Source organism: Vicugna pacos, chromosome 17, assembly GCF_048564905.1.
Source record: "Vicugna pacos chromosome 17, VicPac4, whole genome shotgun sequence".
Lineage (NCBI taxonomy): Eukaryota > Metazoa > Chordata > Mammalia > Artiodactyla > Camelidae > Vicugna > Vicugna pacos.
Genome location: NC_133003.1, coordinates 26,618,693 through 26,645,293, shown reverse-complemented (window position 1 = coordinate 26,645,293; position 26,601 = coordinate 26,618,693). Strand labels below are relative to the sequence as shown.

General features: G+C 39.4%; 1 protein-coding gene across 5 annotated transcripts in view; it reads left to right on the top strand.

Annotated features, from left to right (window-relative positions):
• ERC2 (ELKS/RAB6-interacting/CAST family member 2) overlaps positions 1–26,601 on the top strand; it is an 874,625-nt gene that overhangs the window by 507,524 nt on the left and 340,500 nt on the right. For all 5 annotated transcript variants that reach the window (XM_072941512.1, XM_072941513.1, XM_072941511.1 and 2 more), the window contains exon 15: positions 14,930–15,090. In XM_072941512.1, the coding sequence (XP_072797613.1) occupies positions 14,930–15,090 (161 nt within the window). The remainder of the gene's footprint in view (positions 1–14,929; positions 15,091–26,601) is intronic.

Sequence of the window (26,601 nt, the reverse complement as noted above, 5' to 3'; positions counted from 1 at the left end):
AGGCAGAATTTAGTGGATCTGCTGTTGTGATCGAGTGGATACTTACTCCATTTGGAGATGGAAGAAAAGCAGATAAACCCTCTATTCAGCTTGAAAGTACAGCGAGGTTCAGTCTGTCAGCCTTGCTTATGTGGTGTCTCATACTCATCACCATTCACTTTGGATGTAAGGAGAACTGACTATTTGGGTGGGCATCTTTGTTCGAGGTCTTTTTATGAAGCAATTTCCCCAAAATTTAACCAATTAAGGATTGGTTTTTTTCCATGTAGCAGTAATCACTCTGAGAGAAGGAAACCAAATTGCTGTGGGGGATGCTGTGCCCAGGGACGCATTTTCTTCTCCTGAAGCCACAGGGTCAACATAAAGCCACTATAAAATATTTTCAATAAAGGAGAAATTGAAGCGGAAGTTTTATTCTGGCACTTCATGTCTGGTTTTTGCTTTCCTCCCACTGAGAAGCTAACCAAGCCAGCAGTCTGGAGGATGTATTTAGAGGATAATGAAGCTTTACTATGATTTTTTTCCTTACCTGGGTTATACTTATAAGGAAACCAGTACCTGCCAGTGGCCTTTATGGGTTAGCCGATGATGCACTAGTAGCTGTTGTTGAACATGGCACTTAAAAATGCTCTATTGTGTGTATGTGTGGTGATTTGTTTGTTTTATAAAAAGGGGACTACAATTATAATATTTTCATCACTTGACTCTTGAGGAAGTCAGTTTCACATCCTAATTCAATAGGTGTCAAGCCATTGATTTGAATGCTGATGGTTTTATCTCTGTACGTAGTTGCTCTTGGAAATGGCAGGCATTTACAGCATGAAAATTGTCTGCTGAAATCCTTCTAGCTATAACATTTTGGGGAGGATTCTTCCTCAAGAGGTTGGGAGTGTCTTCACTGACCTTATGTGAGCATCACCCTTCTTCTCCCTCAGCATTTGTCCTGGCTGTCCTTTTCCTGCAGTAGATGCCTAATATATGTGGCATGTTCTTTAATTTTTAAGAATTTAAACCTTTCATTTTAAAATATTCATAGCTTCATCTACAGTTTTAAGAAATAATAGAGATCTTGTGTACCCTTCACCAATTCTCCCCAATGATAACAGCTTGCAAAACTAAAGTATACTGTCACAACCAGTGCATTGACAGTGATACAGCCAAGATACAGAACAGTCCCAGCACCCCAAGGATCCTTCATGTTGCCTTTTCTAACAGTGCTCAACTCCTCCCCAGTACCTGTCTCTTACCCCTGACAACCACAGGTCTGTTCTCCATTTCTATAATTTTGTCATTTTAAGAAAACTACTTAAATGGAATCAAAGAGGATGTAACCTTCAGGGGTTGGCTTTTTTCAATAGCATAATTCACTGACAATTCCTCCAAGTTGTTGGGTATATCAGTACTTTGTTCTTTTGCATTGCAGAGTAGTGCTCCATGGTATGGATGACCTTCAGTTTGTTTAACCATTCACCAGGTGAAGGACATCTGGGTTGTTTCCGGCTTTGGGCTATTGTGAATAAAGTTGTTATGAGCATTCATGTGTACAGGTTTTTGTGTGAAATGTTTCCATTTTTCTGAGATAAATGATGGAAAGAGTGCAGCTTCTGGGTCATATAGTAGTTGCAGGTAGAGTTTTATAGAAACAAATCCAAACTGCCAGATTGTTTTCCAGACCAGTTGCACCGTTTTACATTCCTACCAGCAATTTATGAGGGATCCAGTTTTTCTGTATATTAGCCAGCATTTGACATTGTCATTACTTTTCATTTTAGCCATTCAGATAGGTGTGTAATGATGTTTCACTGTGGTTTTAATTTGTAGTTCTCCAGTGGCTAAAGATACAGAACTTTTTTCCATGTGCTTATTTGCTGTTTATATGTTCTCTTCAGCAAAAATGCCTGCTCATGCTTTTTGTCTATTTTCTAATTGTTTTAGAAATTTTACTGTTGAGTTTTGAGAGTTCTTTATATAGCCTCATACTGATTATCTGTCAGATATGTGTTTTGCAAATATTTTCTCCCAGTCTATAGCTTGTCTTTTTATCTACCTAACAAGGTCTTTCATGGAGCAAATATTTTTCAATTTTGATGAAGTCCAGTTTCCCATCACGTATTTTTATGGATTGTAATTTTGGTCTTAATTCTAAGGACTCATTACTTAGCCTTAGATTCAGATTTTTTCAAGTTTTTTTTCCGTGAAAGGTTTATAGTTTTATGTTTTATACTAAATTCATGATCCAGTTTGTTTTCATAAAAGGTATAAGGTTTAGGTCTTTTCTTGTTCTTGTCTATGGATGTCTAATTGCTCAGCACTATTTGTTGAAAAGTCTATCTTTGCTCCATTGAATTGTTTCATTCTTTTGTCACGCATCACTTAAACATTTATCTATAAGTTATAATATCACAGTATATCTATTTCTGTGTTCTCTATTCTGTTCTACTGATCTATGTGGCTGTCCTTCTGCTAATATCACACTGTTTTGGTTACTATAACTATATAGTCAGTCTTAATACTGGGTAGAGTGATTCCTTCCATTTTGTTTTTCTTTGTCAGGATTGTTTCGACTATTATAGGACCTGTGCCTTTCCATATGCATTTTAGAATAAGCTTCTCTATCTCTACAGAAAAACTTGCTGAGATTTAGATAGAAATTATATTAAATCTATAGATTAATCTGGGAAATATTGCCATCTTTACTATGTTTAGTCTTGTCATCCATGAATACTCCATGTCTCTTCATTATTTAAATCTTCTTTGATTTCTTTTACCAGAATTTTATAAATTTCAATGCACAGATCCTGTACATATTTTAAGTTTATGCTTAAAAATTTCATTTTTTGGAGTGGTTGTAAATTGTATCTAGTTTTTAATTTTGGTTTCCACATGTTCATTATTAATTTACAGAAATGCAGTTGATTTTTGTGTGTTGATCTTGTATCCAGCAACTTCACTGAACGCAGTTATTGGTTTCTAGGTGGTTTTTTCTTTTGTAGATTCCTTAGGATTTTCTACATAGACAGTTATATCATCTGCATATAGGTACATTTTAATAATTCCTTTTAAATTTTTATGTCTTTTTAAATTTTTCTTGCTTTATTGAAGTGTCTAGAACTTCAGATATCCCACTAAATAAGAGTGAAAGCGTATATCCTTGTTTTGCTCCTGATCTTAGAGGGAAAGCATTTAGTCTTTCACAATTGGTAGCTTTAGATTTTTTTTTTTAATATCTACTTTTTATCAAGTTGAGGAAGTTCTGCTATATTTGGCCAATATATTTTGAAATGCAATTTTATATCTTTAAAAAGGGAACTAAACAGTGGAAAGTATTTTGTTATTGTGCCCATTTTGTTTTATGATCAATATGTAAAGAAAGCTATAGTTGGCAGAATTGTGAGATGATCCTCAAGATTTCCTTTCTCTGGAGTATGCAACCTGTATAGTCCCTGGAACTGTGGATATGATGGGATATAACTCATGTGATATGAGGCATGATGTCATAATCCCCAGGACCGTGGCTTTAAAGATTTGAGGGGTCTGTGTGACAAGTAATATAAGATGTCCCTAGGAATGTTAAGGATACAGGGACTTCAGACCTGATCTGTTGTGTTCAGGCCTGGGTGTACTGAGGAGAGTGAGCCATGGTCTCTCCTTGCTGTTGAGGGACTCATGGCCCAGAGTTTCCTCCCAGATCCTCTCAGTATATGTAGTTCCCTCTAACAGTTGACACATTACATTTGTACTCAATAATCAGAATCACATCCTGGTAAGTAGTAAGCCATCTCCTTACATCCAACCTGGAATTATCTATTGGCCATCTACTGTGTGTTTGAGAAGATGCTGGGTCCAATGTGCCCAATCAAGGAAGCATTTGATTCCATATATTTACGACTAAGATGACATACAGGGAGGCCACTACCTATGGTTCATATAGATGGAACTGTGATGCAAGGATCCTGAGGAGATGAGACGAGGGCTTGGAGTCAGCTTGATTTGCCCTGATTGAATTGTGTTCTCATCAACAAGTATCTCCTGCAGAGGCAAGCAAGCAGGAGAATTCAGAGTAAAAGAATCCTCCTTTTTTCATTGTTCCTCTTTGAAGTTGCCTCGGCTGATTCTTGCTTTACAAGAAAGAAGGCCCATTTGAGAATACTGCCCTGATTTGTTGAATGGGAATGAATAGACCACGTTAACAGAGGTGGCCAAGTGGCATGGACAAGTAGTTATGATTTTGTAGGATCTGCCAAATTATTTTGAGTGTTGTGGAATCAAAACAATAATAAAATTAATAAAATTATAAAATGCTGAGTAAGCACAAACCAAAATAAGCAAGCAAGCCACGAAACTGGACTTTAAAACCCATACGAACTTTATTAGGGAACAAGTTGAAATGAGCAACATTCAAGCACATTGTGGGGCAGGGTGGAGGTGGCAGGAATGGCTGTTGACAGCTCTGGAGTCACTAACACTCAGGTACTCCCTGGTGAACCCGGATTATAATCAACATAAATCTAAGTGACTGTCAGGGGCAAAGAAACCATGCTTAGAAAGTGTGGCCTGTCTTAAGGTCATTTTGGCTGACAGTAGTTGCCACCATAACTGCCAGCAGAGGGCCCCTCCCTGCTCTGGAGTTCTACTTTATTGCTGTTTGGAGGTAATGGGGTACCAGCAACTAATTTTTCCAAGGGAGCAGAAATACTTTCTATACCTTCCTTGGTTGCAGTTTTAAAAAAACTACTCTTCTGTTAATAATTCATATTTGCAGCAAAAAGTACAAAGAAAAATATAATAGGTTACCTGAAACCTCTAAGCCTAAAAAAAGCCCTGTCATGAATATTTTGATGCCTTTCCTTCTAGTCTTTTTTTTTTCCCTAAGACTGTTCATTTAAAAATCCACACACAGTTAGTATTATATTGTATTTATCATTTACTAAGCTGCTTTTCTCCCTTAGGATTTCATGAATGTCTTTCTTTTACATTAAATCTTTCTACTTAGTGCTTAATGTCTGACCAACATGTCAAAAACTGGATGCCTATTTATTATCCAATTTCTTTGCAACACATACACACACATTATAATTTACTTAACTCATTTCTTTGGAATGTGAGGGCACATATATGTATGTTTGTATGTGTATGTTCTTGTGTTTATATATCTATCTATCTATATATATGTATATACATACATGCATAATTTTTATTCTGATTTTTGTAAACAACACTGTGATGAACATGTTTATTATATCCTTAGAATAAACTCCTCTGGGCATATCCCTTATATCCTTAAAATAAATTCCTGAAGTAAAAGTACTAGATCAAATGCTAATTCATCAGTTATACTGAATTTAAAGGAATTTAAAAGTTTTTCTGATATATTTAAAAAAGGTAAACTTTCTACAAAGATTGAAATAATTTCAGAACACGACCATTGGACAATAAAGTTGTAAAACTTGGATGCTCTGCCTCTTTTCAATCCAGCAGCTACTAGACATAGGGATATTTATATTTAAATTTTAATTAATTGAGATTAAATAACATTAAAAATTCAGTTCATCAGTTGTACCAGTCACATTTCCAGTGCTCTATAGCCATGTGTAGTTAGTGGCATGTGTACTGGAAAGTGCAAATTAGGACCTTGTCATCATAGCAGGAATGATGTTGCTCTAATATCTTCATGAGTTCCTTTATAATTGTGTTTGGAATTTAGCACATTCCATTGAAGATGAAAAACGTTACGTCTTTCTGAAAATGTAAGAAAATGGAAATTTAGCCCTTTGTCTTGCTTTCTCATCCTCTAATAGGCTGAAAACTAAAAGCTGCTGTTTAAACTAATGTCACTGTTAATGATTACAGGCCACTCTGTTCTTACTGTGTGCCAAGCATGTACTATTATAACTCACGTGTTCTTTACAAGGACCTCAGGAGGTACATCTATTATCCATACTTTACAGAGAAAGACACTGATGTACAGAGAGCTCAAGTACCTTACTCAGGGTCAGCATATGGCTGGATCCTGGTTGGGACCTAAGCCCTCTGGCTTCAGAGTCCACGCAATTAGGTGCTCTCTATACTGCTTCTCAAGAATGTGAGACTCTGTTAGGGAAAAGACGAGCTCTTTGCTATGCTGAAGAACTGTGCACACTTAAAGAAAGAATACTTCCCAGTTGCTCAAGAAGCACCTACACCAAACAAACAGAAACACATCCACAACCTTTTTCTTGGGGAGGTTCCACTGAGCCAAATTCAACCTGGAATGAAGAGTGCTCAGGGGCCTTCTGGAGAAACGGTGATTCATCTGTACTCCAATGCGGAATCTGTCAAGTTGGAATGTATGTAGTTGACACATTTCTTCTCCACCCATCCTTTATTATGGTATAACACTTTGTTAGTAAGCCTCGGAAGAGTAGGGAGAATTGGAGGAATTTAAAATGTAGTCAAAATCGAAGAGCTCAACCCAAAACACACTCATCTGATGAGGGTATTTGTTTGCAGTTAAAGGATCAGAGGTGATACATTGAAGCAAAGCTCCTAGATGTTTAAACTTCAGTGAGGAGAAAACAAATCCCAGACAGAACCTTGAGGGTGGCCAGGTCTAGGCAAAAACCAGTCTGGGGATTTTCATTTTCTACCTTTTCCAAAAGGTGTCACTCTAAGGCAGCAGTGGGGAGGTGGGAGGGAGGTGGAGATAGAAATGTCAGATAAGAGTAATTGGAAAAATAAGATTAGTAGTCTTCCTTTTAATAGATCCTTGGGTCCACAGCATCACTCCCTAAGAATTTGTTGCTGTTGAAGAGGGAGGGTTTCAGCATTTATCTTTACCTTCTGATCTTAGAGTGACCTTCTCTGTGCCCAGAGCAGAGCTGGGCCAAGTCCCAGCTATTCCCACAAGACCAATTCACATTCCACTTTCACTGTAACCTGGGATACAGAGATTTCACTGGCTCTGTGTTCTGGTGCAAACTGAAAACTACTATCCTCTTGCACTCAGGATGTAGTGAAGACAGAAAACTAGGATAGTTGATGACAGGAAAGGCAGAAGAGCCTGTGTATTTTTAAAATATGGTTTTAAAAGATGTTTAAAATTCCAAATCGTTAATACAAAATAGACGCTAACTCAATACTGACATATAATTTAAGAAAAAAAATTGTTTTATCAAAACATTTAAAGAACTGTTCTTGCCAAGTGAGCCTCTTGAAAAGTACTGAATGTTGCCACGTGTCAGGAAGAGACACACAGAACCAGGAGCGGGGCTCTTGGCAGATAACTGAGAGAGAAGCTGGTTTTCAAATATTTAGTTAAACAACACAAATGTATGTGTAAGTTTAAGTCGACACATGTTAATGATTTAAGGTCTTAAACAGAGTTTTTATTTTATTGTTTAAAGGCTCTACTGTTCACTTTAAATGTTCCGACAGTTTCTCTAGAGCTGGGCATGAGCACTAGACTCTTTAGAAATTCATTTGATAGCTTCATTATTCTTAAAAGTGTACAAAGTTATGAATTATTCAAATCCAGTTGAATAGTCCTAGTAACTTAACCATTTTATAAGACAGTTTTTATGACCTGCCATGTGGAATGACTAGTAAGATCAGGAATGGCACACAGTTACTTAGGGGTTTGTTTTGTTTTGTTTTAATTGGTGACGCCAAGTGGAGATCTAGTTTGAAGAAACCTTTCATTATTATGTTCTAGATATGTAACACCAAACCAATGCATATTTTAAAATGTAATCTTAGCTTTCTGGATATAGGATCAGAATTCCAGTTTTGCCATATTTGTGGACTTTTGAAGAAATTTTTTTAAATGGAACATGTTGAGTTTTATAGAAGACTTCTGAGGTTGCTGTGAATTCTTCTGTTTTCATCAAGGTTGGCATTTCAGGAATAAAATACAAGACAAGTGCTTCTAAAAGTAGCAAATGCTGTGTTGAATTGAGACACATGGGTTGCTTTCCTGCTGGACTTTTCAAAAGCATTTATTGGCTCATAATCATTGTAATTCTTCAAGTAACAGTTCCTTAATGAACAGGACCACAGGGCATCCCAGCCAGGGTCCACTAGCACACTTTTCCCCCCTCCTCTTCAGCAGGCCACTCCCACTTGCCTCTTCAGGGAGACAGGCCATGAGGCCTAGGGCAGGATTGGCTCTAGTTTAACTCTTGATCATCATTCAGTACTTTCTTTAATAGTTTTTTTTAAAAATCACAATTGTAATGAAACAGTTGTCTGATTCAAGCTTGGCTGTCAAGGCAGTCAGCTTCTGAAGATAAGCCTATTGCTTGTGTCCAGCGAGGGCCTGGCACATAGCAGACTCCCAGTGAGGCGAGGTGATAGAATGAAGGAAGGAAGGACTGCAAATTTCCTAGGTCCCAGGCAGAGCAGGTAGAATGCAGAGCAGGATTTAAAGTTGCTTGCTTCTATCCCAGCTCAAAGCTTGGGGCATTTTTATTGTGCCATCCTCAAACCTGCAGGTTCCTGGATGCTCTTGGTGGCTGCTGAGGTGGCAGTGAGCATAGGGGCTTTATCCATTCAGGAGCTAAGTAACTGAGCCCTCTCGTCTCCATAGCAAAGAGAAGGTGCTTGAGGCAAACAGAGAGCAAGAACTTGAAGGGCGTTTGGTGAGGATGGCAAGGGGACCACTGATTTATGGGGTAGGAAAGTATCAAGTTCGGACCTACACTTCATCCATCATTGCACTAAGTGGGTCAAAGGAGGGTGTTTCAGAATCACATCTTTGCATTTCCCTTCCTCTCATTCCTCAGGTATTTATTGAGTGTGGATACTGGTTCTGTGTCAGGGGCTGAAGGGCCTTCTACAAAGAGGACGGAGACGTGGTCCTTGCCCTCTGGGGATTACAATCCAGTTGTAGCAACTAAACATTCACATGAAATAGTTGTGCAGAAACATGAAGTAGTATTTGATTAGGTGCTAGAAAGTCAGGGAAGAACTGAAGGCACTTGGGTGAAAGTAATGTGTCTAGAAACCCATACTAGGGACAATGGTAACTGTCACTCACTGGATACTTCCAGGGTGTCTGTCAGAGAGGGTTGGATGCTTTACATCATATTACCTCCCTTCATTCTCATGTGCCAATCCTGTGTGGTAGCTTCTGTCTCCTCCCTATTTTATCAGGGATGACCTGCAGGCTAAGAGAGAGGTCAGTAATATCCAGGGTTCCCAGACAAGGCTGCACTTTGGCATCACTTTGGAATCATCTGCATCTTTAATAAAATACTGGTGTCTAACTTCTGCTGTCAAACATTTTGATTTAGTTGGTAGAAGTGTGACCATGGCACCAAGATTTTAAAACATTTTCTAAAGGATTCAACTGTGCAACAAAGTTGAGGAAGCATTAGGTAGATTGGCCTAAGGTCAAAGAGATCCTATTGGTGGAGCCAAAACTTGATCCAGGTCTGCCTCTTTTCAGAGCTCTAGTTTTTAAATCACTGTGTCTGTGAAGGAGGCCAGGGCCCTGGCAGAGCCTTAAAAGATAGGCGATTTTGGTAATTGGAGAGATTAGTATAGGACAGTTTAGGGTGTGTGTGTGTGTGTGTGTGTGTGTGTGTGTGTGTGGTTGAGGGTAGGTGATAGCAAAGGCAAAATCTTGAATTCAGTAATAAGCAAACATAAAATGGGTTGAATACTTACTAGGCACTGTATTAATAAGAGCTGTCACTTTTATGACACCAGCTACTAGGCATTGTTCTTAGAGCATCACACATGTGAACTCACTGAATCTTCCCAAAAACCCTTTGAGTTAAGTTCACACATCACAAGTGAGAAACCTGAGGCTCAGAAAGCTTTTATAACTGACTCAGAATGACACAGGTAGTAAATGGTAGCCTAGCTCTTAAGTTCTGTTTGTAACCACTGTGCTGTGCTCTTTTCTAAGAATGTACTGTTTTCATATTTGCCAGTCCCTGCACCAAGAGCTTTACTTGTGTTTCTTTACTTAGTACTTGTAGTAACTGTTATGAGAGGTACTATTATTATAGATGAGGAAACTCAGGCACTTTCCCAAGGTTCTATAATTAATAAGTGATAAAGTAGTTATTATTAATGTAGTCTGGTTTCATAATCCATGCTTTCAACCACTCTTGGTATTCCAAAATACTTAAAATTTAAAAAATTCAGATTAAATCATAAGTGGAATGCTACATATAAAACAAAAGTAGAACTACTCCCTTTGGGTGTGAGATGGTGGACAAGGATCTCTGCTGATTCATACTTCTTCCTTTCCACTGATCTGTTTATCAGCCCCAGATGCCTTTGTGGAACCTCTGTTGCACTAGGGAACACAGTTTGAAGACCACTACTGTGGGTAATCAGGAGCCCCTTGAGATGTTGGAACCAGGCCAGTGATATTTTTCACAAAATATTGGTGGTTTAGGCATGTTTTCCTGGCAGTAGGAAGATAAGTTGTAACAATAAATCCTGTGGGACATCTTTTAATTCTAGATCCACAGGGTCTACTTCAAAGATACATAGTCAAAACATCTGAAAAAAATCAAAAGGGAAGTCTAACCTTCAATTTGTGTCTTTGTAAAAACATTGAAGGGGCCCCAAGAATAACCCCTAGCAAGTTTTTCCCCTTCTCTTTTCCTCTTCTTCTCAGTTCTCTTATTGCAACCTTAAAACAAAACAAAACCTCTGTGTCCCCAGTCTTCAGGCTTATTATTCCCCTTTCTTTTCTCACTTTTATGTTCCACTTTTTATTATAACCGTCATTATAGCCTGCCCTTCAAAGTCCTATACTTTTGCACTCAGTTGTGTAGGTTCACTTTGCTACCCCTTTGTTAATTCCATTTCCTAAAATCTAGGCACAGACCTGGCTGAGAGAGAACTAGAGACAAAACACACACCCATGCACACATACACAGTTATTTTCAACCCTATCAGAAATGTGGGAGGGGAAGGGATCCAAGCTTGAAGCATTAAAAGTAATGATAGAAAGAGATAATGAGGCTGAGAAGTGTTTCCAAAATAGAGCTATAAGACACAATGATGAATAGAAAATAAACAGGAGAGAGAGGGAAGAGACAAATATGATTCTGTGGTTTTAAACGTGAATGACTGATAAAAGGTCAGGGCATTGGACCAAATGGTGGATGAGTGAGGGAGTGGCATGTTGGGTGGGTATGGATGGGTGGTAAGGATTTGGTTTAGACAGGTATCCAAGGATTATGAGCTGGCTTTTGATCATCCTGAATTTAAAGTGATGCTATGACACCCAAATGGAAATGATGGACAGGTGGTTGGGTATATGTGAAAGACGTCAAGTGAATAAAAGAAGATAAAGTTTCCAAAGGTACCAGAATAGAGGTGAGAACTGTGGAGACAAACCTCAGTCCTCCTCCTGAGGATCCACATGGATGAGGAAAATGTCTGTGGGACAGAGTCATTAGGGGAAGGTTCCAGTTATGCAGGGAGATGAAGAATTTGCAAAAGAAACAGGGGAAATAGGTTCCCAATCTAAGGAGAGCTTCCAAGGACCCAAGGGAAGGGTTGGCTTTTAGGAAAATGGGGAATGGATACAGTCCCACTCACCCATCAAACTGTGTTTCAGAGAGGTTATTTAATAACAAGGGAAACTTCCCAATGATACATTTATTGAAAATTGTATAGAAAATTATATATAGCATCTCAATTATACACACACACATATATAGAGAGAGATGGGGAAATTACAACAAAGTATTAAAAGTGTTTATCTGCATGTAGTAGGATTTTAAGTGATCATAACTAAAAAGAATGTTATTATTTAATCTTAAATAAAAAGAAACATTAAAATTTTCGTATCTGTATCTTTTAGATTCTAGAGTGTACATTATTCTTATTATAAGAAAAAATGTTATTTTATTGATATCAGTTAGATGGAAGATAAATGATGTGTAGGCTGTATCATCTCACTTAATGCCCACAAACATCTAATAGAATAAGCAGCATGATTTCCTGCTTCCAGATAAAGAAACTGAAGCTGAAAGAGATAAAGGTGTTTGTGTCAGACAAAACTGATGGAGCCACTGGTAGATTTTAAGGCACAAGCTACATATACATAGCCAGTTAAAATGTTACTTCAAATGAGGGGAAGAAGTTGGAAAACTGTTTAGCTGTACAAACTACATATTGAGAAAAGACATATGGCAAGAAAGAAGGTACCAGTGGCCTGTAAGAATATTTTCCATGGGATAGAAAAATAAAAAACACTTTCCTCTTGATGAGAGGGGACTGGTGGTAGGGAGATGGAGGCAGGTATAGAGCACTTGGTAAGAAGTGTTAACAGTTGACCAGTTAAGACAGGCCAGGTGACACTGATGTAACAGCCCCTTATCTCCTGGTGTAGCCCAATAAAGGTGTGTACCTTGCTTATGTGATGTGGGTTGCCCTTGAACTTCATTATAGTCACTCAGGGATTGAGGCTGAAGGAGACATCATCTGAAACATGCTTCTGCAGTTACCATGGCAGGGAAAAGGGAAGGTTGGAGTTCACTGCTAGTATTTAAATTCTTTTCCCTTGAAATGACAATGATTTTATTAGCCAAAGCCTCACCCATCTTAAAGGAAGAGGAGAAGTATGGTCCTACCAAGTGCCTATAAAAAGGAGAACTAGAATATTGTGAATCACCCTAATGACCATCACAGCAGGGAAAACATTTTTTGCTTTTTAATGCTCTTGCTTTGATAGGAAAAGAAACAGTTTGTAGAACTCTAGAACATTTAACACAGGAGGTACCATGGGCATCATCTAGAAAACTGAGGCTTCAAGAGTCAAGTGATTATTTGCACAAAGTTACAGATGGAAACAGTGGCTGTGTGAAGACTAGAACAGTATATCTGAGGCCACTGCCCCCAGGTGGTCCTCAGTGTGCAATCCCCACTGGCCAGGTGAATTAGGAGGAGTGGAAGGCGTTGGCCTGGGAAGCTACTTGAAGACTCTGCTTCCAAGGTGTGGAAAATAGTAGTCTCACCTCAAACTAGGAATTATTAATGTTGGAAGCCAACAGCATCTCTATCAGTAAAAACTCTGGATTATCTCTCTTAGGTGCCCAGGTTTTCTCCATGTGGTTATTGCTGAAATGACCAGGGTAGTCTAAAAGTAATTACTCTAAAGTAAAATTGTTAAAATTGGGTTAATATAAAACTAGTTGGTGCCTGCCCCAAGCAGTCAGGTGGCAGGTAAACTAAGAACTTGGAAACCCAGTTGAGTGGCATGCTGTGTCCATAGATTGCAGACAGGTCAGCTCAACTAATGAGAGAGAGATTTAGCAGGAGAGAATCCTGAACACTCTTATGCAGCTGTGGGATCAGTAATACACTTGGGATAAAGAACAATTTATGAAAGGAAACAGGGTCCTGAGGACATAGGCCATCCCATATGGAGGGTCAAGCAGACTATCTAAGTTGACACTTGGAATGACCATAATATTGATTTTTTTTAACACTGATATCAAAATAGAGGGAAAAAGAAGGCAAAACAAAACAAAACAAAACACCAACCCTCACCTCTGCTTCAGCTTCATGGTATTGCTTTGTAGAAGGGTTTCTAGTCATATTTATGATATTCTATGAACTTACATGAGAAACTAAGAAGTTTATGATTGCATTTTAGATTTTGTATATTTCTAAAGTTAAAGAATAATGCAATTTTTGCTACAATTAAACGTGTGCTTCTGTGACTTTCATAATTTAGCCTTTATATTCCTTGCTTTTTAAACCATTTTTGGTTTTGGCTTTTATTTACATTACATGGTCGTCAAGTTTCCTCTTTTTATCAGGGCAAAATGTAGGGTTTTATGAATCTTAAAAGCCTGTAATTTACTTTGGATGTGAACTATAATGCTTATTCTGAATAAATTCCATGTAAAACTGCAGAAATTGTGTAGAAAGTCTTTATGAATTGGAACTTAACATGTCATTGACACATTTTGAAGGGTTTTCTGTTGACTTTAGTGACAGATGATCCCATTCTGCCAAGTTCAGCTGGAAGGGGTGACTTAGAAACCCAAACATCAACTTTGGAATCTAGAAACTTCCTGAAACCATGATTTTAAATCAGCATGCATCTATGTAAGGGATGGCATTTCACCAGCTTGCTCCACGGAAGTCTCTGGAACAGAACCATAAACACCAGCCCTCTTTGTTGTGTGTTGGCTTTTAAAAGCCTCCAATGGTTTGGGGGAGGATAAGGCCGTGCCTTGGGGCTCCCTGGTCCAATTTTTTGGGACCTGGCTGAAAACCCTGGATATTTGATAGTCTGGCTTATTTCTATGGTGTATTAGCACCCTATAAAAGTTACATGTCATTTATTTAAAGTTTAGAACCCTCTCAAACTTCAGGGGCAAACCAAACTTGAACCTTTTGTGGCTAGAATTCTGTTTACCTTTGGCCAAACCTTACTTCCTGAATGTGAAAAAGGGAGGTGAGGTGAGAGGGGGCCCCTGAGGCCCCTTGGACATCAAATCGCTTTTGCCAAACAAGGCTTTGATAGGTTAAAACATGAATGAATCTGAAACACGTAGAGTAACTTCCTGTCAGAATACTCTGGGGCCTGCACACAAAAGTATATTGTGCCGGGCAAAATGCATTTGAGTGTTGCCTTCGGCCAACTGTGAAGGCAGTATCTGAGATTTTTGCCAAACACAGGTTGAAATTGGGTCAAGCCACTTTCTCTCCACTTCTAATAAATATATTAGTTTCTATAAAAGTTATTGACAATACAATTGAATGAAGACCTTGGAGAGATTTGGACATTTCTTGTATTTGAAATATTTATTTTTAACCAGTGACAAAGAAAGAATGGATGCCAAGATGCAATGCCCATTCAAGGATGACTATGATTCCTTTGTGTCTACTGTCAGAACACAGGCTAGCAAGGAACACCTTGTGCTTGAATGGAAGAGAAATAACACACTGAGTTCCATGTGCCTTTCAGATAGAGGAACTGATGAATGCACTGGAGAAGACTAGACAGGAACTGGATGCCACCAAGGCACGCCTTGCCTCCACGCAGCAATCCCTGGCTGAAAAAGAAGCACACTTGGCCAACCTTCGGATAGAAAGGAGAAAACAGCTGGAGGAGATTCTGGAGATGAAGTGAGTACCAAGTTTTGGTTTTCTTGTCTCTCTTTTTATAAATTCTCTTTAGAGATGGGAAAGGGAAGGCTAGAGAAGAGGAAGAAAGAGCTTGGAGAAAGAATAATTTAGCTAACACTTGACTAATTGTTTCCGTGACTATGCTTACGTTTTTACATTATAGCTTCTGTGTCCCAATTTGCACATTTTTCACATCTGTTATTTAAAAAAAAAATCCAGCATTAGGTTTTGTGCCTCTGTGTTTTGCGGACGGCACTAATATTCTTAGACTATCTAAAGGTCTGAACTGGCCAAGAGACAGAGGCCTTGTTAAGCACAATGGTAATTTAAGTCCTGCTCAGAGTTAAGTGGAAACTTTCCCAAGGAGGTATTTCCTCATTGTGACTATAACTTTGCTAATTATATTCTTTGCACTTGTGTACAATACCTGACTTGTGTTGGCTTTCATAGTCTCAAGGTTGGCACCTCTTTGTTTAGAAAGCAGGACTCTGATTTGCTGGGCTGATAAAAACAGGCTTGGAAACCCCTCTGCATTTTCCCCACAACACCACCGCGCGCCCCCCTCACCCCCACCCCCTACCCCTGCCTCATTGAAGAGGTAAGGGCTAGGAGGAGACTGGAACAACAGTCTTTCTTTGATTTAATCAAAGTGAGGCTTTAAAAAAAGTGAGGCTGCATGTCAGGCAGTGGTCATTCCTGTAGGGTTATGACACGCCCATCTCCACCTAGCTGTTGCCTTGTTCTCACAATGAAATAATACTGCTGCGGAAGAACATAGGAAAAATAATTGCCAAATACTTTAGAAATAATTGATTGCTACAGATCTGTTTCTTAAAAAAGCAGGCAAGAAGCATAATCTCTCTCTCTGCAAGTTTTAAAATGAAATAATCACTAAGATATAATTTAAATTCAACCCCTTTCCACAATAAGGGGAAATGTTCATAATTATGGCATAGTAAGTCTGTAACACAGACTTTGAAATTGGTGGCTAGGTATGGGAGAATAACCTTATCCTGACCCTGCAAGTCTTACACATGGTTAACATTAAACCCAGAAAGCTTAGATCATGGAAAATATGGAGTGAAATATTTTGAACGATTTAATAATGAGGACAAAACTTTTATTCCTCATCAACTACCTCAGTTTCTCCAAGACCAAAGAATAAGTAATTTTTTTCCACATATAAACTCCGATTTTTCCTAATAAAAGATGGTATAATAAAAACAGATATTATTATCCTCAAGTTAGAAGTGAGGAAACTGAGACTCAGAGAGATTTCAAGTAATATGCTTAAGGCCATCTCGCCAGGACCAAAACCAAAATCTTCTACTCAGGCTCCCTTTCTACTACCCCATGTTCTCATGGAGCTTATGTGAACTCCGCCAAGCCCAGAACTTTTGTCTATTTGAGTCACTGCAGTAATCATACTGCTTAGAACAGTGCCTGCATATGTAGGTGCTCAATCACTGTTTGCTAAGGGGGTGAATAGAGTGAATTCTGGAGATTGGATTTTATGTAGCCTAAAAGAAAATTATCTCAAGCATTCATAACATGATCACCTTGATCAACAATTCCTTAGCAATGTGGGTACATTGATTCTGTCAGACTTTATTCCTTCCCATTTGCTTCTCCCTTCTTGTGTGTTGTTATGTGTCAGATTCAGCCTAGTTTCTCTCATTGTCCTCCAGCTGTTCCCAAGTTAACTCTACATCTCCTGGAGTGATTTATTATGCCATTATAAGGAAACTTTCATTATTTCCTGTTTATAAAAAGAGTATATACTTTCAACGTTTTGAAAGAAGAAGTAATGGTGAAGCATGGTGTTTGGGAGTCATCAGAGCTGGGCTGAAATCCTGTTGCTTCCACTTGGTGGCTGTATGACTTGGGGGAAATGACCTTAACATTGCTGACCCTCCAGTTTCCTCCTATAATGACTTTCGTGGGGTAGTTCTGAGGAGAGGCACTCAGAGGAGGGCTTGGCATGCGGAAAATGATACATGTGTGTAAATGGCACTAACAGCCAATGAAAATATGTCATTTGTTTAGTATGCTTTGTGAAGAGGATCATTTATCTAAAATTTGGGTTTATTTTTCTAAAACATATAAACCTTTTCCGTGTGTATGTTTTCCCACTTAATTTCATGATTTCAGATAGCACCTAACTAAGACCTCTTTTGGTGAATTGCCACATTATTGCTGAAGTGCTTAATCTGCTGCCACTGCAAAATAAATATGAAATTCCTCTGTTAATTCCTTTGATAAAAGTAACAAAGCCCTGCTTCATTAAGCCCAATATGGACCTCATTCACTATTTAACTGGCCCAGAAACCTCACTTACGGGCTTCTTCCTGGGACAATGGGGACACAGGTACAAGGCAATTATGTTGACTGAGAACCCCAACTAGATTTATCAGCCTCTTGGGCCTTTCAAGTCAACCAAATGGTTTGGTCAATCTTGATTTTGAAGCTGAGTTGACATATTGGTTACTTGATGTTAACCAAGTGAGTGTAGGTTAGTGGGAGCAGTCAGCAGGATATATCATTATCAGTATTTACTATCACTCTGTGCCAAGCATTGCTGGTTTTAATGCAACTAGCAGGCACTATAGGCAAATCTACCAATTTCCTAACCCTGGTAGCAAGGGAGAGATTGTGTGGTGTTACAGGAAAGAGGAGTGGGGCCGTGAGTCAAGAGAAAGATGTGGTTTCTCAACTCATCCATAACATTAAAGGAGATAATTTTCTGATTGCCTCAGTTTTCTCTTCAGTAACCTGGAGGTGATAATACCTGCCCTGCCTACTCTATAGAATTGTCTTAGGGAAAGGACTTTTTTTTTTCAAGTACTGAACTAAAATTAATATAAACTAGCATATGTGAAAGTGCTTTGAAACATAAAAAGGGATTTTGAAATGAGAGGCGGTGTCTGTTAAATTTGTTGCAAAATCAAATGGCACAGAGTGTTAGTACTGAATTGGAAAGCAGCTGGGTCTAACCGTCCAGCCTACATAAGCCAGAGTCCTGTCCCCATAATTACTAATAAAGAGTCTTCTAGGCCCTGCCCTGGTGAACACCATTTCCATTGGAAGTCATGGGCTCATAAGGTGGTGGTTCATATTCCATGGCTCTTGCAGGTACCTCATTTGTCCCTGTATGGAACTGAAATGGCTTTCCATGTAATCTTCTCACTTGTCTTGGTTTTTGTTTCAGAGCTACACACATTTCACATGAGCCCCACCCAAAGAACAGACAGCCTTTTAGATATTTGTTTGGGTAATAGTGTTCATTTTAGAAAAAAAAATATAAGGAATAAAATTAAAAAACAAAATCACCTGTAATCTTACCATGCGGAGATGGATGCTTATAGCATTTTGGTGTATACTTTTACAAATGCTCTTTATTTTTTAAGAAAATTAGATTGTACTTTCATGTTTTGTAAAACCTCCATTTAAGAAATGAAAGGATGAGTTAGTACAAGAATTCATAAACGTTTGTTGAGCACCAGCCTTGTGGTGGGTACTGTTCTATGTGAGCAAACAGAAATGCCTGCCCTTTTTGAGCTTGAATTTAAGTAAAATGAGTGAAGGAAATGAACAAGAAAATAAACAAATAGGTAGATGAATAAAGTAGCTTCTTATGGAACCAGAGAAGTTTGGAATCCCACTTTAAAGCTGTTTCCATTGGTAAGGACCTCTCATGATTATTTGGGGTAAAGAGGGACATGCTGTGTACCTCCCTAAAGTCTGAGAACTCTTTTAGAAACTGAGACCAAAGGAGAGCCTTTGACTCTACCTTGTATAGAATTCTTTCCCCCAGTACTTCCTTTTTCAGTTTGATCTTCATTGGTTTGTATTCTGTCAGTCATTATTCCCACACTGGAAGAAACTAAGAATTCCCAACCATACATTTTTATGGAAGAACATAATATTGTCTTCCCTTGTGTATAATATTATTCTTTTTACTTAAAAAATATCTAAAAGCTCTTAGTAAAACATTTCATAATGGTTTGTCTTTGTTACATTTGCTTCTATTTAAAAGGGATTTTATTAAAATAATATTAAGAACATCATTCTATATGTTTGGTTTTATTAGTGCTGGTTAATGAGCTTGCATTCCAGTAACCAGAGCTCAATTATTTAACTTGAGGCTGGTGAATTTGATATCTGTGGCTAAAAGGAATTGAAGGCCATGAGATAGAGTACTTAAAATCTATCTGTGTGCATTTGCTCAGATGATTTAAACTAGCATAGGAATTTAATAGGCAGACAGGCAGGCTAACTGATCTGTTCCATTTAGTATTAAATACTGAATGAGTAAGAGACATGAGAGCTGGTTATAAGTTACATACTTTTAAGTGTGTATTTTGGATTTTTTTGTGGTGATTTCTTATACCTATGTAAAGATTTTAAGGGGACCTCTATGCTTTAACTCATCTGGTGACATTGTGAGATCCATCTTAATTTACTGGGTATTGTTGCATTTTAGACATCTTCCCCAGATAGCCTCAAAAGCCTTTGTATACACTGAGCTATTTTAGGAAGTTTACAGTGAGGTAAGACAGCAGCTTATTCCAAGGCATTATCCTGTTGGCCTCTTTGATCTAGGATCCTTTCTGAGAGAGCCACTCATTAGGTAAGTACACTTCAAAGAAGACACAGGGTGCAGAAAATGATAAAATCAATTTATTCTTTACTTCATGCCAACATGAGAAAAGACAAATCACATTTCTTTAGGAAGGAATCCTAAGTGCCTGGCAATTTGGACAGGATAAATGGAGCCTGGGAGAGTAGTTTTGAAGGCAAATGTTACTTAAAATTGATAAACTCATTTGTGAGAGATGTTATGGGGATTGAATGAAATTATGCATTTATGAGAAAGTGATTTTTAAGCCGTAAAAAGCCATATATGTATAATGTTATGTGATATATTAATATAAATTAGGTAAACCCATTACAGTTAGCATACACTGATCCTATCTTCAAATTCCAATTGGCCTTACGCTTTCAACAGTTTTTTGGTGGGGGGAGGAGGCTGCACTACAATTTTTTCTCTAACCAATGGTTTGTTTAGAAAAACCTGGGCATGTTCAATTTTTAAAAAATTAAATACTACGGTGATGTGTTTTGGAATGTCCCAGTCTGTTTTTATTTTCCTCCTGCTCTATTCTAAAAGTAAACTGAGTCAGCTAGAACACTAGCAAAGCTTGTCACAGCTTTCTAAGTTACCTGCAGTGATTGAGGACAGGTGGTAGAGAGAAGAACTGCTTATTCAATTGTGATTTGAGCTGCAGGCAGTCAAGTTGGTTACCACTCATGATTTCTGTTTCTTGTAACCCTGAAGTTGGTGGCTTAGAGCCTTTAGTGGAAGAGAAAAGGCTTGCTGTACATAAAGCTTATAGTGGGTACGCAAAACCTAACTGCAAAGAAAATAACAGAATAGTAGAATGGTCTAATTAGCTTCAATGCAAGGAACAGAAAACCCCACATTCCAGCACTGATTCAAGTAGCTATGTAGTCACTGGGGACCCAAACGCCTTCTGTCTTGATACTTTGCCATTTTCTGCATATGATGGGTGTCCATCTCATGATGCGAGGTTTTTGCCTCAGCTCCAATTATCCTAAGGGGCATCTACTGCATGCAAAGACTTCTACACCTTAGACACTGATCTCAGTGCTGTTCTAAGTGAACAGAAAGGACAAAAATCCCTCCATTCTATGTAGGTGCAAGAACCAGTGTGGGGAAGGGGCCCACTGATCAGTGTTTAAGTCATATGGTCACACTTAGATGCAAGGCAGGCAGGGAAATGCAGCCTTTAGCTGGGAGGCTCTATGCCCAGCCAATACTTAGTGAACTCAGAACCAAGGAAGGAAAGGGGTAAAGGGGTATTGGAGGCAACTAGCAGTCTTTGCTGAAATAAAAGTATGAAAAAAATGTGTCAACTGGTATGTTATCTCACTGATTATTTAAAAAAAAACTTTGCAACTACACCTTTAGAGGTAGTATTTCTAACAGGTATTTACTTGTATGCATACGTGTCCAGTATATATCTGAGTTCATTTCTGGATAACAGGGTTGGTAAATTAGGTGAGGTCATGTGATGAGTGAACAGGTTGAGGGATACCTGAAAAATCTTCTCATGGTTGGGATAACTGATGGGTGAGGGACATTAGTCTAGAGAAGGCCAAGAAGCGGATTCTTCCTTTAACTGTTAAAGGGATGACATGAAAGGAAAGGAGTGGACTTGATTTATGCTCCTTCAGAACATTGTACTAGAGCTCAGGTGTAGAATTTAAGAGGAGGAAGTCCTTCCTTCAGTGCTTAGTAAAGTTTTGTAGCAGTTGGAACTCTGTAGTCTTTTGAGATATGTCACCAAATTTGGGGGGAGGATTACCTGTTCTAGGTGCTGTAGAGAGAATTCCCATTCCCCAGGGAGGGGACAGAGGGGTGGTCTTCACAATTCCAATTTCAATGTGGAATTCTAACAGTAATTCTACTAAATAAATGAATGATCTGGAACATGAAAAATATTTAGGAGATACTGGAATCTTCTTTGTTTTCTTCCCTTGAGGATCTTTATTTGAATGCAGAAACTTTTGCCAAAAGCTAAAAATGACTGCTTGGTTTAGGACACTGTCCTCTGTAATAGGGCCACAATAGAGTTTCCCTATACTTTTGTATATTGCATTTATTTTTCATAAAACTCTCTAGATGTGAAATATATGAGCCAAACAGAGACATATTTCACAAATCATTACAGAGGAAGAATTAGTGATTAAATTGCTTGTCAGGTAGAATCAGGAACCCTTCACTCTCCCTGTCCTAAGGAATGTACTGTCTCTGATTAAAATGCCTTCAAAGAATTAAACTAGTCCAGGCATATATACTATTCAGTGTATGCAGACTCTGTTCAGTGTCTCCCACTTCCCAATTCTTAAGTGCTTATTAAATGTCAGGCTGTGGCTAGGTACTTCACCCACATACTGCTGCTACCTCCTGTGAGATGGGGACTGTTATTGCCCGCATTGTTTAGATGCAGAGACTGAGGCTCAGACAGCTGGAACTCAAATACAAGTCTGTTTGACACTGCAGTCCATGAGCTTAACCACTGACAGACTGCCTCACACTGTCTCCTGGTGAAGAACCTGGGTTGTCGTCGTAAGAATTTTAAGTCTGGGAATAGTGGGACCAGTTTTGATTAAATCGTAGAAGGCATTGGGCAGGTAGGTGCTTCCTCCAACTTGTGTTGGGAAGCAGGACAGCAGGCTGGAGTAATGGTGGGAGGGAGGAGGCAGAGATAGAGCTATTTGAAGGAAGCCTTTGAAGTCAGCTTCCTTATCTTAAAACAAAAATAAGGGATACACTGTCTTTTGGTGAAAAACATGCTCTGTATATATAGTTTTAATAGTGAAAAATGTCAGTCATAGGAATCCCTTGGCCTGGTGGTTTTTAATAGAAATACAAACATTTTCTGAGCTAGAGCCGTATAATCTTTCAGCTTAAATAATCATAATCAGCACTTAAATAATCTAAATGCTTATGAATTGTAGAGCTTAAATTATTCCAAGCACCATACTTCATGTTATCTCCATCCTCACAGCAGCAGCTCCATGGGGGCCAGGGAAGGTCAACCATTAAAAAAAAGAAAGAGAAATGTGCAGGCCTTCTAACCTCCTGAAGCATGGCAAGTCAAAGGAGGCAGTTGTGATCCCTTCCAATCCAAGAGCAACTTCCTGTTGGAGGAATTTTGTTAAGTACTTGATCTAAGACCGTGGTGGGTACTGCTGGGTTTAGCCCCAGGAGGCAAGGGAGAAGCCAAGGGGTAATCTATACAGCCAGTTCATATATCAGGTCCTGAAACAAAAATTCTCTGGTGCAGTGAGGAGGGCTCTCAGCCCTTAAGTTCATATCCTGAATCTGCCACTTAGAGCTGAGTGAGCCAAGGCCAACCTTCCCCAGTCTCTCCAATTGCAAACAGAGCTCTGGACTCAGATGACCATATTGATACTTTCTGATTCTCTAAAACAATGGTTCTTACTATGGAGGTAATCTTGCCAAATCTTGGCAAAGTCTGGAGACATTTTTGGTTGTCACAACTGGAGCGGAAATTCTACTGGCATCTAGCGGGTGGAGACCAGGGAGGCTACTAAGCACCTTACAATGCGCAGGACAGCCTCTCCAACAAGGAAGAATGATCCAAGCCCAAATGCTAAGAGTACCAGGGTGGGAAACCCATAACTAGACTTTCTTTTTTAGACTGGTATTTATGAAATGAGGGAAAAGAGAAAAGCTTAGTAGGGTCTCATCTCTGATTGAATTTAACTTATTTTTAAAGGGGACTCATGCAGGATGTGTCTTCCCCCTTCAGATTGTGATCTTGGCCCAGAGGGCCTGGTAGACTGGGGACTTCATGTTTTGTGTGACTTTGACCTGTTGACTCTGGCTAGCTTTCTTGGTACGATAGACCAGCTCAGCATGTAATTCCCCAGTGGAATGGCACAAATCTCAGATCCAAATCCCCCAGAGACTGTGTATAAATTCTGGCTAAGATACAAAAGATCTAATCCATCAGTGCCTACTGCTCAGCAGACCATGCAGTCCTCTCCAGCTCCAGTATTCCATCATTTTTTAACCTTTGACTCTCTCGAGTTCTAGGTTTGCCCAACTATATGCGTATGAAATTGGCCAGTCCTCCAGCCTGTAAACTGATGCCCCTTTTACTCTCTTTCCACCTTTGTTCCTTCTTTCATCACATCCTTCCAGATAGTTAGGTATTTTCCTAGGAACCACTTTTTGCAGTGGTCATTTAGAGCAAAAAAGGATAGAAGAAAAATGAGGACACTGCAAAGGTGGGAGAATGTGTTCCAGAGCAGGGACATCAATAGGAAGTGGATTGTGGCCCAGACCAGCTGCCTGCCAGAACTGTGAAGGGCAGGACTAGGGTCAGATCCCAACTTTTAGGGTTCCTCTGCCTCCCTGTGGTATCATCTTTGCATAGGTTAAATGTACGGCAGATATTATCAGGGGAAGCCTCAACCCTGAGGATGTAGAGGGTAAACATCGAGATCTGCGTCCTCATTGACAGAGGGCATGACAAAAGGCTCCAAGTGAGTGAAGACTTAGCAGGGTTACAGGACGAGGTATAATATGGAAGTAAGGAAGGCTTTGAATGTTCTTGGTCCCTGAAAAGCTCTTGATAAAAATTTGATGAAAGAATGAATGAATGCTTATGAAAATTATACTCTGCCTCCTGCTAGCTGCCTCTTTCTCTTTCCCCTACCTTATCCACTCCTGCCGTCTCTTCCACCCAATCTCCTTTTTCCTTCTTTCTCTCTTCCTTCTTCCTTCCTTACTTTTTTCCTTACTTTTTCTCATATTCCTCTCCTCTTCTTTCTTTTCTCTCTCTTTCCTATGACTGATATGGTGTCCTATGAAGTGATGAGGGTCAAAATATTTTCTGTATTTTTTCAACATAACGGTTATCTTGCTAGACTGTAATTTTGACTGTCGGGCAGGAGGCAGACCAAGCACCTGGAAAGGAGAAAGAGTGTGTGTGTATGTGTATTTGTGTGTGTGTGTGCATGCACATGCATGTCTAGGGGCAGAGAAAGGGCAGGCTCTGGCAGTCTTGCCAGAAGAATGAGATGTTGAGGGGAGATCACTCATTTCCTCGGGAGCAAAGCAATTGAAAACTACAGCCTGAAGCCAAGCCACCAGTCAAGAACAGCCAAAATCTTTTGTTTTCCAGTCATGGAATTTGGGAACCTACATATGGATTGTAAAAATTGAAGTGCAGTGTTTGACCTGATCTTTAGGTTAAGCCAATATCCCTAGGATCTTAATTTGAACCTGCAGGAGGCTGTGGCCAACTTGAGAATCTGTTATTAACTCACACCCAACGCTTTGCTTACTGGAAGAGATTTGTGGAGTACACTGCAGGTAGTGCCAGCATGTAGTTATGATGAAAATTAAATTGTCTTTCTGTTCTGTTTTGAAAGTGGTGTTTGTGTGTTCACATCGTGAGCCTGATCTTGGAGCTTCTTTCTCTTCCTGGCTCTATCTCTGGAAGTTTCCTTGGAAAACTTTTCCTTCTATGCATCTCTAAGACTTCTGTCAGCTAAGGCTTTATTCTAAGGTAGTATGGGGTTGGGTAGACCCAGTGGTTATGCTCTGCTCTCTCCTACTCCTGCCATTTTTAAGGAGGGGAGACTGTGCCATGGGAAGCTGCCCACTATAGGATAAAATCGATGGGGTTCCCTGACTGGCTGACTTCTGGTTGGGTCCAGGGCTGGTAGGAGGCACTGCAAGAGATGAGAGGCTAGAGAATTTCCTCCCTGTTTCCTTCTTGCTTTGGGGCCACATCTCTGGCAGCAGGGACTTCTCTCCATGTCTATAGTTCTGTCTCAGCAGTGCACCATGCTTAGCTCCCACTGGAATTGTTATTAACTCATGTCTCCTCTTGTCCCTTCAGCCCAAGGTGCAATAATGGCTACCCTCTGTTGCCAGTTTCTGGGTGCTGTAACACGTTTTATATGTTTTATTAAAGCTGCCCACCTCTCCTCTGTGGTCCTTTCATTGAAATCTCATCATTGGGCCCATCTGTGGTGAATTCTATTTCTGGCCAGATCCAGACCAGTAGAGTGGGGAGGGCCGTGATGCTGTGGTCACATGTGTGAGATTTGTTAGGATAATTTGAGAAGGCGTTGTTAGAAAATGTTTACATTTCCCATAGTAAGTAATTTTGGAAAAAGAAGCAGATTGCTTGATGCTGTAGTCAAAACATTAAAACAAAACTACCATTCTGTGATTTGCTAAAAACAATTGGTTGTCAAATGACCCTTGAACACAAATGACTGCTGCTGCCCTGATCCCAGAAAGATGTAAAGCTGATGTTCTCAGAGTCAACCTCAGTCTTAGGACTAGTGAAAACAGCCCCCTGCTCTCACCAGAAGAAAAAAATTCCTTTTTTATTCTTCAGGCTTGGGGAAGTTGGTTTGACTGAACAAGGAAGAGGTTCTTGGGACTGAAGGAAAGAACATTCTAGAGGTCCTGGGCTTGAGTACAAGTCAGCTACCTCTAGGCCATGGATGGCATCTTCTCAGCTAAGCTCAGAGCATTTGGGGCTCCTGTAAAGCTAAAGGCATTACAGCTTTGATCAACAACTGCTATAATGCAGCACTGTGGCCTGAGGTACAAGCTCATTGGTCAAGTCATTTGTTCAGTCATTGACTCACTCACTCTTACATAAAACAAATCATCTAGGAAGTCAGAGTTAGTTATTGAGAGAATGAATGAACAATCTGATGTCCAATTACAAGATTAGAAATCTGAATGTAGAATTACAGCTGGGATAAGTGTGGAAAAAAAGGAAAGTTTTGTGGAACCATGAGAGCATCCTGAAGGTAATAGAAGGGCTGCCTGAGGATAAGCCATGATACGTTGGGTGAATGGGAGTTAATTAAATGAAGAGGCAGAGTTGGTGAGTGGAGTCAGGTTGGGGAGCACCTTCCACGAGA